The sequence below is a fragment of the Spea bombifrons genome, chromosome 3 (assembly GCF_027358695.1).
Source record: "Spea bombifrons isolate aSpeBom1 chromosome 3, aSpeBom1.2.pri, whole genome shotgun sequence".
Classification (NCBI taxonomy): domain Eukaryota; kingdom Metazoa; phylum Chordata; class Amphibia; order Anura; family Pelobatidae; genus Spea; species Spea bombifrons.
Window position 1 is genome coordinate 72,972,625 of NC_071089.1, and position 17,192 is coordinate 72,989,816.

The 17,192-nt window shown below is 34.6% G+C and overlaps 1 protein-coding gene across 2 annotated transcripts in view; it reads right to left on the reverse strand.

Moving 5' to 3' along the window:
- Positions 1-17,192, reverse strand: part of CD109 (CD109 molecule) — a 67,222-nt gene that overhangs the window by 17,885 nt on the left and 32,145 nt on the right. The window contains exons 10-22 of one of the 2 annotated variants that reach the window (XM_053458815.1): positions 16,323-16,432; positions 15,462-15,701; positions 14,132-14,233; positions 13,193-13,255; positions 12,189-12,365; positions 11,899-12,051; positions 8,979-9,050; positions 6,225-6,303; positions 5,778-5,895; positions 5,440-5,557; positions 5,018-5,131; positions 1,326-1,532; positions 65-206 (exon numbers count right to left, since the gene is read on the reverse strand). In XM_053458815.1, the coding sequence (XP_053314790.1) occupies positions 65-206; positions 1,326-1,532; positions 5,018-5,131; positions 5,440-5,557; positions 5,778-5,895; positions 6,225-6,303; positions 8,979-9,050; positions 11,899-12,051; positions 12,189-12,365; positions 13,193-13,255; positions 14,132-14,233; positions 15,462-15,701; positions 16,323-16,432 (1,695 nt within the window). Of the gene's footprint in view, positions 1-64; positions 207-1,325; positions 1,533-5,017; positions 5,132-5,439; positions 5,558-5,777; positions 5,899-6,224; positions 6,304-8,978; positions 9,051-11,898; positions 12,052-12,188; positions 12,366-13,192; positions 13,256-14,131; positions 14,234-15,461; positions 15,702-16,322; positions 16,433-17,192 lie in introns of both variants that reach the window. The other variant, XM_053458814.1, reaches the window with a different exon arrangement.

The following is a 17,192-nucleotide window of genomic DNA, read 5'->3' on the forward strand; positions in this document are numbered from 1 at the left end:
AGTAACAGAATCTCAGTTTGTAAAAAGTGCAATTAAATAGAGCATGCCATTATCTTATTCTTACCAACAACAGTGATAAATGCCTTTGCACTGCCGCTTACTACACCAGGAGGGAATGTAAAGTCCAAAGCCTTTGAAATGGTTTGTGGTTTGTTGTTCAGTTCCAAAAGTGTGGTTTGTGAATATGAATATTCTATTCCTTCAGCCTGTCAAATAATGCAAGGTTACATAATTATCTGCAAATCAATAAAATGAGTTCTAAATATGGTGAATGCTGGTTTTCCACATATGCAGAGCCAACTACGAACATTACAAAGTTATTATTTCATAAATTATATCATCAGATAATTGCCTCTGGACTATGCAAGTCCAATACCCCCCCTCTCTATCAGAATGTGGAAAATAAGATCTACAATTAACTTTTTCTGTAAGGATCTTGCCAAAACATGAAACAGAAACTAACAGACAACCTTGTACTTAATATTAGCTATCACAAATGCAAATATGGTCTAAGATAGTTTCAATAAGTCACTGCCCATGGTTTTTAAAGGGGAATGCTCACAGATTTTTTCATGTTGCATGCTTATCTACCTAGTGTTACTGTTATGTGGCTTCTGTATGGGATGTGGTAACCATTTGTGGCCAATGAGGCCAGGTGCCCCTTGCATGATGCCACGTATTAAAAAAAAATAAGGGTGCAATTTGCGCCCTTATGTAACTTCAATATTTACAACGCACCCTTTGCTGTGTATGACATCTCTGCATTGGTTCCAGGAGGCTTTCAGGTGCTAAATGAAGACACTGAAGAGTGCCAGCAGATCATGGGTAGTTGAGTTTTCCTTTAAAAGCTCAAGGTAAGTGAAATTACATGTTTAGAATTATTTAAAATAAAACATTAAGTTTGTATCGCTTAATGTTTTAATTTAAAAGCTGTGTAGGGTGGTTGGTGATTAGCACACAAGCTTGAGTAAAGTGTTCTTGGGGAGATAAAAGATATTCCTTGTAACAGGAAAGGGGATGTTTTACTTCTATAACATTGGATGCTTTCTGGGAAGGGGTTGGTGGATTTTTTATTTTTTCTTTAACAAGTTGGACCAGCAGATGTACATCCATGTGAAGCCAACAGTGTAGGAGCAGTGAGTCCCGGGAATCGGTGCCCAGGAAAGGATCAAAGCATTTCCTGCCCTCCGCTACAGCAACAAAGCATGCTATAGCAGAGAGACAGAAGGCTTACAGAATAAAAAAGCATAACCAATCAGGTTACAATATTGATTTTTTTCCAATTAGTTAACACCGTTGGAATAAAAATTATAGAAAAAAATTACCTTAACTAGTAGTTTTTGCGTTAAAGCATCTGATGCTCGAGTCGACACTGCTTTCACTGTAACCTCCATTTCACCCAGCTGAATAGGTCTGATGGGAAAGTAAACCATTTTTCCTTCTTGACTTGGGACCATTACTGTCTGTTGACTTCCAGCTTCATTGTTTGACAATATTTCAAAACTATCATTTTGATCAAGGGTTATAACAACCTATGAAAAAATGAATATACTGTTAGAAATGCTTATGTATGTTATACTATTATATTATTAAAGTTATTCATGTACTAACCTGCACTAACACACTAACATTGATATCAATTACCTTGGAAGATTATGACAGATAGAATTAATAAATTCTATCTATACGATAGAAAAATTAGATATTTGGAATAAGACACCAGTGCACCAACATCATCGTTAACCAGAAGGTAGGTCTATATTGTTTAGTAAAAGCTGAAAACTATACATATTAAATCAGAAATTCTACAAAAAAATATTTCCAGTCATATCGATAGGCTCTGGATTTTAACATGAATTTATATGAATTGGAAGTGACAGCAACATTTGCTCAACAAAGGAAAGCCATTCAAAGTTTGTCTTTCAGTAAATGTGCTACTTTGGGTTTTACTCCTAAAATGCAATGGGCACAATGTTATTAGTTATGACAAGTATTTCACTATTACTGTATATGAGTCCGTGATGGATTCGCTTAGAAGCCCTTTGCTCTGGAAACTAAATTCCTAAACACGGAATTGGATGACAGATTAGAGCTTGAATATCTCTACAGTCATGTTCATTTTATTTATTTACTGACTTTGTTGAAATTCAGCTCCGTGACATTTTGAAATGTGGGGCTCTTTAATTACATTGCATGACCCCTGTTTCTACCTTTTCCATCTTATAAACTTGACTCATATATTTGAAGATATTGTATTAACACTCTCTTTATAACATCTAAGGTATATCAGAGAAAATACCAAGAAAATATGAGAATTTGCAATCAGGTGAGCTAAAACGGAGACTGAAAAAATGATTCTAAGATAAAGCAAAATCAATCTCAAAACATTTTTCCAGAATACTTATAACAAAAAGATGAAAACAGCAAATGTATGACATCTGAAAACCAAAGGAGTCCCAATGGCTACAAAACAGGAAAGCAGAGGTGCTCAATTTATTTTTCTCTTTAGTTTATTCTCCCCCAAATAATCAGTGTCAGGGATTGCACAAATAAAGCAGGCCATGCTGTATCCTATCTCATATTTATGGCTGACAAACACCAAAATCCCAGAGTGATTAAACACTCCGAAGGTCCATGAAGCTCCTGGACCAGATGGAATTCACTCTCAGGTACTTAAGGAACTTAGCTCCTTAAATCGACAAACATTTATATTTAATGTTTAAGGATTCTATTTTGACTGAAAACGTGCCATTGGATTGGAGAACAGCAAATGTGATGCGTTTGTTCAAGAAGAGGTCCCGTTCAGAGCCCTGGAAACTATCGACCAGTAAGCCTAAAATCTATAGTAGGAAAACTGTTCATTAACATTAAGAGATGCAATCCAGGACTTTGTCTCAGGTAACAATATTGGTACATATAGTCAAGATGGATCTATAGGTAATAGGTCACGTCAAATGAACTTACTGACTTACTTACTGTAATATACCTAGATTTTGCAAAGTTTGATGCCGTGCCACACGATAGGATACTGAGTAAACTAATGCATATTTGTACTTGTATTAAGGTAGATTACAGAGGGTGGTTGTAAATGGCATGTTTTCCATCTAGACAAAGATCTTAAGTGGTGTTCCTCAGTATTCTGCCCTTGGGCAGATTCTTTTTAACTTATTTATTAATGACTTGGACGAAGGTACCGGAAGCAGTGTCTCAGTTTTTTGCAAATGACACAAAAATGTAAGGTAATAAAGTCTGAGCAGAATGGCATTTCTCTGCAAAGAGAGTTAGACAAATGGGAAATGATGCAGTTAATTGTACGCTAAATGGTTGTGTGTTGGGTAAAGAGTGGGCAGCTGTGCACAATCTCAGGCAGTTGTTAATAAGGCAAGCAAGATGCTGTCATGTATTAAAAGGGGGATAGGTTTAAGAGATCAGAACATAATTTTGCGTCTTTATAAATAATTGGTAAGACCGCATCTAGAGTATGCAGTGAAGTTTTGGGCTCTAGTGCAAAAAATTGCATGCTAGAAATGTAAAGGTATCAGAGAAGGACTACAGAAATGATTAAAGGAATGGAAAATTTCAGAAAGACAGGCTGTCCAAATTGGGATTGTTTTCTCTGGAGAAAAGACATCTTTGTGGGGATATAATAAACTTTTACAGGCATGTTCAAGGTCAATACAAAGATCTTTTTGGAGATCTCTTCTTAAATCATACTTCCAGACAAAATGTAGGCATCCCTTAAGATTGGGGGGGGGGGGGTTTGTCTTAAACATAGAGAAAGTTTCTTTACTGGTGGTTAAAGGTGGCCATCTGAAGTTGTGAATTCAATCATTATATTCAAAAACATTTGGATGTTTTTTCCAGATATGAAATACATACAGGGTTATCATGATTAAAAATAGATAAAGTAATATTAATCCAGAGTGAGTCTGACTGCCTTGGATTAAGGGATTTGTTTTTTTTTCCTTTTAAGATCACATTACTGTCTTAGTGGGGTATTTTTGCCTTCTTCTGGATCAACTAATATGGGTTTGTGAAATGACTGAACTTGATGGACTATAATTTTCAGCCTAATTAACTATGTAACTTTAACAAACTGCAACACTTACATCTGGCTTATTGTGTGGCATGGGTTCAGGGTTTATGGTTTGGTAAAACTGCAAAGGATGCTAGATGTCAAAATGTTGGAAATTAGTGGGTGTCATTTACCTCACAAATTCTCAACATATACGTGCACAACTACAACTGTGGATAGAACCTAAAAAAGTCAAATCAGAAAATACACCAGGGATTTTTGCTCAAAGCAATCAAGGTTTATTTACTTTAAGAAATAGATATTTCTCTCACAATCTATCTGGATGCACAATACAGCCTTTCAGTTATAATAAAGCTACAGGCATTACTTATTTTGCATATCTTAGGAGGTAGCTTTTGTTGATAGGTGAGAACTTTCTTGGGTTGTCCAGATACACTGAGATATTCATAAATGCACAGGCTCACAGGGCAATGCTGGTAGCTAGATTCATAGCATAAATCCCACTTAAACGTGTAATGATGTTCCCAACTCGAATGTTAACAATGTTAACATTGCATGAAAATTAATCTACATAATACATCTGAAGCTTATTTGATCTAAATCAAATTGTGTTTTTACTACATTTTTCAAGGAACATGAAAAAAAAATAAAACACTATAATTATCAAGAATAAGATTACATTGTTAATTGACATATTACTGTATTTAATACTGTGACATATTACGGTACTTTAATTTTGTTACAGGTTAACATCCAGTGTATAAAGAACTTGGATGGAACAAAAGTAAGTTTATTTAGGATCCCCCCAGGAAGAGGAAGAAACTCTCCTTATTTACAACTAGTAAAGTTTTATTTATTTATGTATTTATTTTTCATTTTACTTATCACAATTTGCCAATCTTTTTTTGCAATTTTTCTGTGATGCATCTTTTATTTTCAGGTCACATTCACAAGCAATTAACCATATTATTGAATGATTACCTCAGTATATTCTTCCAAATAGTTGAAGACAAGTACTTCCAAAACAAATTGTTCTCCTCTAGTAACATAATTGGGCAGATTCAAGGAAACAAAAAATGGTTGAAAGGTTTCCAGCTGAAAAGCACAGGGCATCATCATCATTGTTAGAAAACATATTGTTTGCATAACAAGTTAATTTAATTTTACATAATGTTGCGATCAGAACATTCTCTTTGTAGATATGTAAAATAAATTGGAAATCAACTCCCCATACCTAATACTTTTATTGTCATTTTTCAAATGGACATAAAGCATTGAGTGCCAAAGCCAAAATCAGCAAAAACAGTGTTTCAAATTACTAATTTTGGGATACAGATGTTTAAATATGGTTACAGTTCTACGTAAGTAACAATAATTAAAGGTCATTGCAAATTGCAAATTACCTGTACAGGATCTGATAATATTCCAAGCCCTAAATTCTCTGAAATGACAAAGGCATTACCAATCCAGGAAGTTATAGTATCAGGTGCTTCATATTCTAGTGTTAAGTATGTCTTAGATCTGTAGAATGGAATAAAAAAAAGATTCATTTTGATAATTTAAACAGCAAGATATTCATTTTTAAACTAAAATGTGCATAGGAGAAACTGGACCACCTTTCTGTACATAAATCAATTTAGAGAAAACTCTGTGTAAATGATAATTACTAAAATTAGAATTCAGAAATGTATCATAAATGTCATTAAACAAAATAACTGAGATTGATGATGTTAATGTTTACCCAGTGTTGATATGTTTCCAAATCCATGTTTCTGGAAAGTGTGATCTGATACGAGGTGCCCCAAGCACGACTGGATCCTGTGGGCTTGATGGTAGCATTCCTTCCATTAAAAAGTAATCTTCTAGAAAACATTACAAACAGTGGCGATATTTAACATTAAAAAAATATATTAAACTAAAGTATATAACAATACAGCCTTATGTTGTTCAAACCATAAAATGTAGCATTACCTATTTTGTGAAGACGTTTCCACTTATTGCTATACATGCAATATTTTCTAAATTATTTATCTTTCTTTTGAGTGAGGGGAGGTTGGCAAAGATAGACAAAACAAGAGGAGAGAGGAAAATAGTCAGGTAGAGAAACACAGGCAGAAAGAGATTACTGGTAGGTAATAACAGATTAGCATTAATTAGTGATCCATTTGTTTTTAATCTAAAATTGTACCAAACGGTGATGTTGAATGTTGAGTCGTGTCGTAATCATTATCAAGGTCTATGTCTGTTAACACTCCAACATTGCACTTCTGTAAAAACATTAAAAAAAATAGGGATTCACCAAAATGAAAATTCTGGACCCAAACCAAACCGAAAATTCAGCATTCAGTTGGCCGAAGCCAAAAATGAAAATGACCCCCTCACACCTTTAATAAAAAATAACCACACTTTTATTAAAAGTAAGTAACACACCAGAATTGTTGAAAGCAATCACACTTCTATGATGCATACTCAGAATCCAGCACGTTACTTACTTTTAATAAAAGTTTGGTTAACACACCAAAATTGACCAAAAGAAAACCAATAACAATAATATATATATATATATATATATATATATATATATATATATAATATATAAAGCCAAGTCAGCCAGTGCATGTTGGAATCTGGGTATGCTTGGGCATGATAGGAGTCTGATTGCTGTTAGTAATTATATATATTTAATTTAGAAATCACACTCCTATCATACACAAGCAGCCAATACATGCTGAAACCTGGCTAGCCCTTGTGTATTGATGCTGCTAGCAGTATGGGGTCTGCACATCACTTATAGCCTCCCTATGCCATGCCTCCCCCACTTACACATCCATGCTATCACACACACACATTCATTCACAAACATTAATTCACTCATTCATATACTCTTTTTATTCACAGATACTAATCATTCACAGATACTCATTCATTCCCTCAATCACGCATACTCGTTCAATGCAGACTTTAGTTTCTTTTAGTCGGTCAACTTTTGTTTAAGGAGAACACTAAACAGTATACACTAAAGAGGAAAGTAGCAGGGAAGTTACAGTTTCATCTCACTAACTTAATTTAGCATTATAAGGTGTCACTTTAGCTCCAAAATACCCTGAATGACCCCACTTAAAGCTTATTTAAATCAGTGGGAGTTCCTGATTCACCTCACTGAATGAACTATGTGTTATGTAGGGCCTGCTCAACCATTGGTGAAGAGAAATTTGCCATGTACAGTATTGCACTTTATAATGCACAGTCAATTCATGAATTTGAAACCATAACTCTCCTGCCAACATCTGCTTTGGTCAATTAATCCCTTTAAAATTAATAATAGGTATAAATGACTTTGTGTAGGACCCAACATAATCTGACTAGTATGCACTTCTGACAGGTGCTATACTAGCTACAGACAAAACACAGCAAGGATCTAATTGTCAATGTTATTGTGAAGTAATAAATATTATAACTATATGAGTAATGGCAGGATTAAAGAACAAGAAATGTAATCTTATTTACATCAGTTATTTTTGAGTATGCATCTCACCATTTCCACGCACTTGTGTATAGCCCAATGCTATTAAAGACATGCAGAAATCGGTGGGAAGTGGGAACTGCACATAGTTTCATTCTTACTCAGAATTTAGCAATAACCTGTTCAGTATTAGATACAACCTGTCTCTGTTCCAACTATGCCTTTGCAGTAAAGATTTCCATTTGTATGTTTCTAGGAACAGGTAAAAATTTGTGCCCTGAGGCATCTGAAATAATCTGACACGGAATGTATCCTTAAACGGAAAACACAATGTAACAGAACACGGGACATTCTAGCACAGTATACACTGGGTTTAAGAGAGATAAAATACAAGGTATGCATTGCACACAAGGGTTTTCGCATGTTAACATTGAGAGTGACCGCATATCTCTGTTGAGGAGGCAGTCTAGTGTTTGAAACTTATGTCCCCATTTCCTATTTGTCTCTGGAATCACCCATTGAAACCATTTATAGTCTAAAGGAAAATTATGTTTCAAAGACTGTTAATACAGTCAAATTGCTGTTAATTATGCAGATCCCTTATACCCAAGGTCAATACTGTTTACTGAATACTACCTTTACAGCAACATCAGTGGTATTCAATGTGATAAATCATTGTTAACCTATGTGAATTTTTCAGACAAATGAATTTTACTTCCGATGAAAATGACTACTTGTAATTAAATGCTAATAATACTAGTACTACAATGTATTATTTTGGATTGCACCAAAAACAAGTTAATTTTCAGCTCTCACTATGTTTTGATGAGTACTTGAGAAGTATTTCACTGTACATACAGAAATGGTTAATTTAGTTTATATTACAGTTTTGATATTTACTTGAGTGCTTACATGTTCTTTGTCAATGCTCTACATTATTAATGTTCCTTTATATTACAAGGAAATAAATTGGGAACCAATTTCCCACAATCCAAGGATGCCGTATAATTCTTAAAGATTCTTTTAGAATCTAAAAGAGCTCCTTCTCAGAGTTGCTCATTCTGATGTATCCAGTTTAATGGATACTTAAGAAAACAGTGCCATCTATTGATGCAAATTATATTTTCACCTTTTTAATCAAAATATGCATATACAACAGCAATGGAAAACTAATAACATGGCCATGCCCATACATTGAGTTCCCTGGAGCAAACTAGTCAGTGTGGGGCTTAGATCTCACTCCATTGGCCCCTATGCCTTTAGCATGTGCCTGTATAACTGAGTTTTGAATCACGATGACATAGTCGAATGTTTGACTGAAAATGAAACAAACTGACTTCACTTAATGTATGGCATCACAAAAGGCATGATGGCTCTAAACATCTTGGTGTTACTTCTCCTTTTAATACAGTATATACAGACATACATACATACATATATCAATGTTTCTGGTATTAACAAAGTTGAAATCAGTTTTACCTCAAAAACTTCAGAGGAATAAGTGATCTGCCTCTCATATCTTACAGTGTAATCCCGGAGTTCCTCAGCCACCTACAACAGAAAATAAATGAATAATAACAATAAGCTGCCTTAACCCCTTAAGGACTGGGCTGTTTCTTCTTTTTTATACCCTTCCTGATGAGGATGCTTTAACATTTTCGCATTCCTTGCATTTAGCTGTAATTTTCTTCTCATTTACTGTACACACACAAGTTTTATATATTGTTATTTTCAGGACATGAATAGCTTTGTCTCTATATTATTATAATTACTATAAAAAATAGTAAAATATGGTGAAAAACACTATGAATTTTATTTGAAAAATCTTTTACTCATCTACAAAAGATAATGAAAAAAATGCAAAATAGATTCTAATATTTGTCCTGAGTTTAGAAATACTCATTTTTTTTGGGGGGGGGATGTTTTTTTGCAAGTTATAGGGCATTAAGTACAAGTAGCATTTTGCTATTTCACTTTTTTTTTTTTGAAATCTGGTCATCCTACCTCCATGGCCTACTTTGGGACATCTTTGAAGCCACCCAATTCAATTTACCCCCTTTAAACCATATATTTTCGAAAACTAGGCATCCCAGGGTATTTCAAATTCCCCACTGGCCAGCAATTGACCAGTCACTGGTACAATTATGCCTTAAAAAGCAGGTACCTTTACAAGCTATTATAATGTATTCAATATTAGAATCAAACCCCCTATAAAGAGCTATGCATCACAGAGATTAATTTTGTAAGAAGCATTTTAATATAAGTAAAATAGTTTGATGCTTGCAATGTTACTGAGATTTGAACATTTTTGGTAAGTTAAATTTTTCCCATAATGCAGAATTTTTCCATTATGTTATATGCCTCTATTGGGCATGTGAAGACTAGAATTATCAATTTATTTGACAAATCAGGTGTTCTGTTTCTTCTTAAAATTTGTAGCCAAATGTTCAGAAAATAATCTCATAATTTTAGACATTTTAGACATTTTGGTAATAACACAGCAGAGGAATGTGAGTAGGTGAGGATACAAACCACATGCCACGTTAATGACATTTTTATTAGAACCTCTTTAAAAGGCTGTGTTCCCTCCTTGCACTCACTGATAAGGAAGACCTAAGATGCAACTGAAGAATTTCATATGTGCTTAAAGAAAACAAGCCTCTTAATCGAATACAGAGCACTTTTAAGAACATTTAGGTCTGAAAGAGGCCCTCAATTAAAATGTCTAAATTACTAGCCATATAATATACTTTTGATTGAAAACCATTATAAACCTGCAAAGATATAAATTCTTTGAGTCAGTGAGTCTTTTCCAGATGTATGTTTTATCTTCTCAGGTATTTTCCAAATGTATAATTTCAGTGCTGTTCCGCATAAATAAAATATATGCTCTATGAAAAATAATGAATCTGAAGAATATAAAATGACTAAATTCTAAGTAAATGGCACAGTCATTTGAACACACTATTTGAACAAGGCATGCGTGATTTTACATAGAAGCTTTACTATTTCGAGTGGTATGCCATTCTTCTCCAATAAAATGGAAAACACACATATGCATACAGAAAGAAAAGAGCACAGCTCCCTGTACATTTCCCTTTAGCCAGATTTTGATCTTGTTGCGTAGTATATCAGCCCAGGTCCCTCCTATAGAGGAGAGCCTTCCTCTATAAAAGGTGCATGGTACAATTGTGCTCAAAAATTTACATACCCTGGCAGAAATTGTGAAATGTTGGCATTGATTTTGAAAATATGACTGATCATGCAAAAAACTGTCTTTTATTTAAGGCTATTCATTATATGAAGCCATTTATTAGCATGTATTTATGTGGCTCCTTTAAAGCATAATGATAACAGATATCACCCAAATAGCCCTGATCAAAAGTTTTGTTACAGACACACAAGGTGACAAACACAGGTTAGAAAGGCAAGTTAGGGTTAATTTCCCATACTTGTGGCTTTTTAAATTGCTGTTAGTGTCTGTGTATAAATAGTCGATGAGTTTGTTAGCTCTCACGTGGATGCACTGAGCAGGCTAGATACTGAGCCATGGAGAGCAGAAAAGAACCGTCAAAAGACCTGCATAACAATGGAACTTTGTAAAGATGGAAAAGGATATAAAAAGATATCCAAAGCCTTGGAAATGCCAGTCAGTACTGTTTCCGGCACACTGTAATTTGGAGTGATGAGACAAAAATAGACCTTAATATCATCTAGCAACTCTGGGTAGATCTCAAACGTGCCGTTCGTGCAAGACGACCAAAGACTTCACATGACCTAGAGGCATTTTGCCATGATGAATGGGCAGCTATACCACCTGCAAGAATTTGGGACCTCATAGATAACTATTACAAAAGATCGCACACTGTCATTGATGCTGAAGGGGGCAATACACAGTTTTAAGAACTAAGGGTATGCAGACTTTTTCATCTTTGTTTCCATGCTTTGTTTTATGATTGTGCCATTCTGTTATAACCTACAGATTAATATAAATTCTTTAAGAAATAAAAGAATTGTGTTTTGCCTGCTCACTCATGTTTTCTTAAAAAAAATAATACATATATTCTCCAAGGGTATGCAAACTTTTGATCACAACTGTATATTGAGAAAATAGGAATGACGCAGTAACCTGCCAAACCCATAAACATACTCATATGATAAAAAAAATAGATTTATGTATTTCAATAGGTTCCTTATTACTCAAAAATTTATATATCCCATCCTACCCTTGGCCACAAAAGCAGGTAGTCTACATTTTCAGATATTCCAACCTTCTTCTGCGTAGAACAGAGGGGAAACCGCTTAATTTATAATAAATTACCGAGATCACTGTTTATGCAAACATTATCTATAGTAACACGTGTCGTATTTGAGCAATGGAGAGCAGCTTTTTACTTACACGGTTAGCCGTGATTTCTTGCCTGTCTCCAAGCATCTTCACACTTTTGTCTACAACAGAAAGTCCAACAAATGAATTGGGCTCAGTCACATTGATAGCCAGAGAAACTTTATCAGATGGTCTTGTCTGAGATTTATTCCATGACATGGATATCTAAAAAATAAAGATCACCACAAATGTATGATGGACTTTGTACCACAAAGCTAACTAATCAAATGCATCAGTCACCATCATAATATGGACAAGTCAATGAGAAAAAGTATACCTAAAATTGAAATAAAATACATTACCTTGTTTTTAAAGATAGGCTGAACAGAAAAACTTGTAGCATCATTTAGAATAGTGCCATTATCTGCTACACTATACACAATTAAGCATGCCTCTGGTGTCCATGAGATTTCAGGATTTAATGTTACAGTCATCGAGTTCTCTTTCCCTACAGACACAATTTGTCCCCGGGACATAACCTGCAACAGCAAAATTAAAAAGAGTTAAGAGCTCCACTTCTAAGCATTCATGGTTTTTAAAGTTTTGCTGAGTGTCAAAAGGACATATCTCATATATCTGCATCAACAATCCAAATCTTTTGGTGTAGGTCTTTAGCTCTTTGGATTAATGATCTCCAAAGAGATAAAGACCCTTTCCAAAGATCTTACAATTAAGAAGATGATTCAAACATACAATGTTTAGCTGAATATTTAACCCCATTTATATTTAGTTCTGCCCCTTAGAAGTCAAATTTAAAAACCTGTTTTCCATCAGCAAAAAACAAGAAACTGTAAATATATTCCATAGACCATCACATCTTCCTTCCTCTGTTAGTGTAACTTCTGCTTTAGCTATTTTGACATTGTCACAGTTGTGGAATCCTTTCAATATTTTTCTGAAGGCATATTCAAGAAGAACAACCATGCTTGGGGACCATGCTGTTGACCCAAGTCATGATCAAGAGAGCTGTGTCAATATTAAATGCCTCCAGACCACATAGGCAGAGACGGGTCTATCAGCTGGGGTTATCAACACTTAATTAAACTTTGAAATATGTCACTAGTCAAATACTATAAAACACATTACTTTAATAATGCAATAAAATCACAAAAATGTATGACATTTTCTGAATAAAAGTAAAAATATGGTGGAAAATGTGATGTTGATTTTTTTCATACTAAAATTGCAATTAGCATACATTTTATTTTTTATTATTTAGGGTACGTTATCTATTTTCTAGATTTACTGTAATAAGTCAGTGCATGCAACTATTATATTATATTCAAATAATTAACAAAATCATTACCACATAGCTTATCTCCTTTAAGGGCATGTTGCAGTCTATTGTCACTGTAAATGGGCTTCCGACCTGTAACGTAGAAAAAAATAGAAATTTGAAGACTGAAAATTAAAAACTGTTTAGCTGCAGGGGATCTGGATCCTCCTGTCTCAACCCCCGCGCCCCACTTACCGGTACTTCAGAGTCCCCGGTGTGCAGCGTGTAGATGTCTACGCGATTCGCGTAGACAACTTCCGCTGCAGCCAGAAGGAGGTGTGGCTAGCAGCGGGGGTTGTCTGCGTGCATCGCGCAGACCTTCCCCGGCTGTCAAAGATCAGAGTTCCCCGCACCGGCGCGGGGAAAGACATTCACTTGCAGTGTATTTTAAAGGGATTCTGCAGTCAGTTCGCTTAAAGTTGTATCAAAGGGTTAACTAGAAGCATGTGATACGCAACCACTGTGTATTTTTCAATGTTCTGCCATCCACTGTGGATATGACCGATTTTGTGCATGTTTTTTCTTAAGTCACCCAATCTGGCATTCAAAAGCACACAAGATAGGGAAGGATGGTGTGAACGGCACATCCACAACCTCCATCCCACAGCACACAGGATATGAGTAACGAAGGACAAGGGTGTCAGTGGGGACCTATTTTATGTGTGTTTGAATACATATATACTTTTATATTTACTTTTTTAAGTATGGAAGGTGACAGTCGGGTTTCTCAATATCTTCAACTAAAACTCACCAGCAACACAAGAGCGGATGTGCTGCAGTGACATTGCTGTTGGTTGTGTGTCCAAGTTGGTAGTAGCAAATCATTATTTACCGATATTTGTGGATAGGCTCAGGTGTTATATAAAAGACATAATTTAGAGACAAACTGATACAAAACAAAACATGCAATAATTTTTGTTCCTTTACCATACACCTGTTTAAAATAGAATGCAGTATACTCTTTCTTACCTTTATAGCTTGATCTGTTTTTTGTATTTGCATGTAGGTTTTATCTGGAGACCAAAATCTACTGCTGATTACAAGCTCATTTATGCTATCCATAAACTCGGCCTGTGAAATAAACATTTCTCTTGGTTACAGTAGAATCACTTTAAGCAGTTTTGTTTTTTGATCTCTATTCAGTTTCTGGTTATGAACATCGAGAATATATATGTACATACAGACACTTTATTTTTCCTGTGAAGGGCAGTAAACATGCTATATGCTCATGCTCATGTAGCAGGCACTTGCTCGGTGTGCCAGGTTGCTTGCAATGGCCAGGATTAAGGTAAAATATGGGTATATCCACTGACTGATGTGGGGCTAGTCCTCAAAAGACCTGAAAGACCCCGCATGAAAAAGTACAATACTTTACAGATCAATGAAGAAAAAAACATAATTGAAATTAATGTAGTTTTATGTACCCCTCCACCTCCAATGACCTTGCATGCTAGCTTTTCCAGCAAACTAGTGTACCAATGGAATGGACAGGTCATTGGGGGTTCCTGAATAGTAATCTTGATTCATGTAGCATACAAGCATGCACAGATGCCCAGTAGTTAGGAAGCAGTTTCTATAAAAAATCTACTCCGATTTGCTTCAGTTTGTATCAGGGATCACTTATGGCATGATTACCCTTTTAATGTGATCCTGTATATGAAAGAACTGTTCAAGGCAGTTTGGTAGAGGTTAAAATAGTCAATCCACTGTGTTAGCAATGTAATTGCAAACAAATGTATTATGTAAATCCTAAAATTCTACTAGGATTATGGACCTGGAAGACTGACATTCTTGACTTAAGGCTTTTGTTTTTTTCCTCAAACGGCAAAATATTTTAACAGAAAATCAACTGAACCCCGGCCTTTTATTTTTTGTTTCCATGAAATACTATTAAATTCACAAATTGAGTTTGGTACTCCAATCCCCTCTCAGAAACTTTTATCTACAAATGATTTCATCTGTTTTCAATAAGTTATTATGGGATTTATTTATTTTTTGTCACTTTTGAGACATCGTTTTTCTAAGTAAGTAAACAGCTTTGCTTGCCTTCACATGGTGAATTTTTGTGTCACGGATTTGCGCTGAGTTCAGTTGATTTTCTGTTGTATTGTTGTAATAGGTGATTGTGCCTTATTTTTGTAACGCTTGCAGCATTTTTTTGACACTTGATATTTTATTATTTTATATTTTAAATCTGTCCGTTTTTCATTGGCCGCCTTACAATTGCTTTTTGCACTTTAAAAAAAAAATATATACTAACAACAATCAATGTAAAAAATAAAGCATATTTGTTTCATACCTTGATTCTTAAAACAATGACATCTGGTAAGAGTGGAACCACTATGTAAAGGATGCCATTTTCTGGAATGGAGTAGAATATTGACTGTTCAACATACGAAGTACTGTTATCAGGGTACATATAGTCCAATTTGTTCAAATCACTTGATGGCTCCACTATTGTCTGGGTTATTTGTATTTCAATTGATTCTTTTCTTTCATCTGCAGTCAGTTGTCTGCCATCATATCTCAGTATTTTAAGCTAAATATAAAAATAAAAAAACTAATTAATCATCAGCTAAAACATTGACTTTAGAAACATATGAAATAATGAATAGATTTATTAAGTAATTAATAAATAATCCTGAAGAACAAGTAAACAAATAGCAACAATGTTACATTTAGGAATCCCATTATAAGGTAGTGGTTTTCTAGTGGTGTTATTTAGAGTATCAGCCATAATTAGTTCAATCTTAACAGGAGGTCATACTCTTATAACAATGGAATATTTTAATTACCTATAATATTACCGTATATAATGCTAAGTGAACCTAAGTGCTTTTTGTTACTTGTATCAGAGCCAGGATTTTAGTACTCCATGACACATTTTCTTTAATTTTATGATATATTTTTACTGACATTGACATAAAATAATGTTAAGAGGTACATTCATGGCACTAAAAGGTGTTTCACCCAATGCAGATTGGGTAAAAATTAGCACATATGCATTTGCAGAGAAGACTAAGCTTAAGATATATAAGTTATATATGGTTCATGGGAACATTTTGTGTCTTGTTTTGCTATGTGTGAAAAGGAATGAGTTTAAGAAGCACACATTTAGACATTCTATACTTTGATGCAAACAACATTTATACAAACGTACATAGGTTGTGAAGTTAAGTGTTGGTTTCAAAACGCTTGGATGGTCATAGAATTCACTGTAGTATTGTTTGTCCATTAGGTAGACACTTGAGGTTTCAGTCTGGGTAATACCTGTAGACAGTGAAGACACTGAATTCAGTCATCAATATATAACTAAGATGTTAACAAACCTTTTTTTTCCCCAAGTACTTGTGTAGGTCCAACTGCCATACCAGTAATCATACCTGTTCAAGTAACAGACTAAATACACCTGGAAACCTTCTTCCCATATCCATCCGCTCTTTTTCCAGTGACCACTAATGCTCACAAAAAACCTACCAGAAATATTGATGTACTCATCATCAACGTAACTCACTATCATTACATATGAAACATATTAACAAAATTAATAGGTCGGACATTTGTTGTAGTTTAAAGAGTATAGTTTCACAATTACTGTAATATAGACAATTAATTCCATAGGTAAGATACTGGTAATGGGTCTCACAAGCATTGCATTACACGAACACAAGACCCAAACAATAAGTCCTTTAGTAACTCCTACAGTATAGTCATACATGGGCACATTCTGCTGACATTTTTCTGACACTCTTTTCATGTCAAACTTACATATGTTTCAAGGGACAATTTAGACAATTTCGAAAATCTATCCATGCTCACTTTGCTCCTGTGTTAGCCTTAAAAAACTGCTAATCGACATACAACAGGACTCTATTAACGTTTTATGTTTGTATTTTTACGCAACAATTTTTCACAATTGGCAAATTAACAATTATATTTCATATTCACTTTTGCAAATTTGCTCTGAACAGAAAGTGCAGGAATTTCTCATGTTCCAAATAAACACTGCAAAATCTAAAAAAAAATAAAA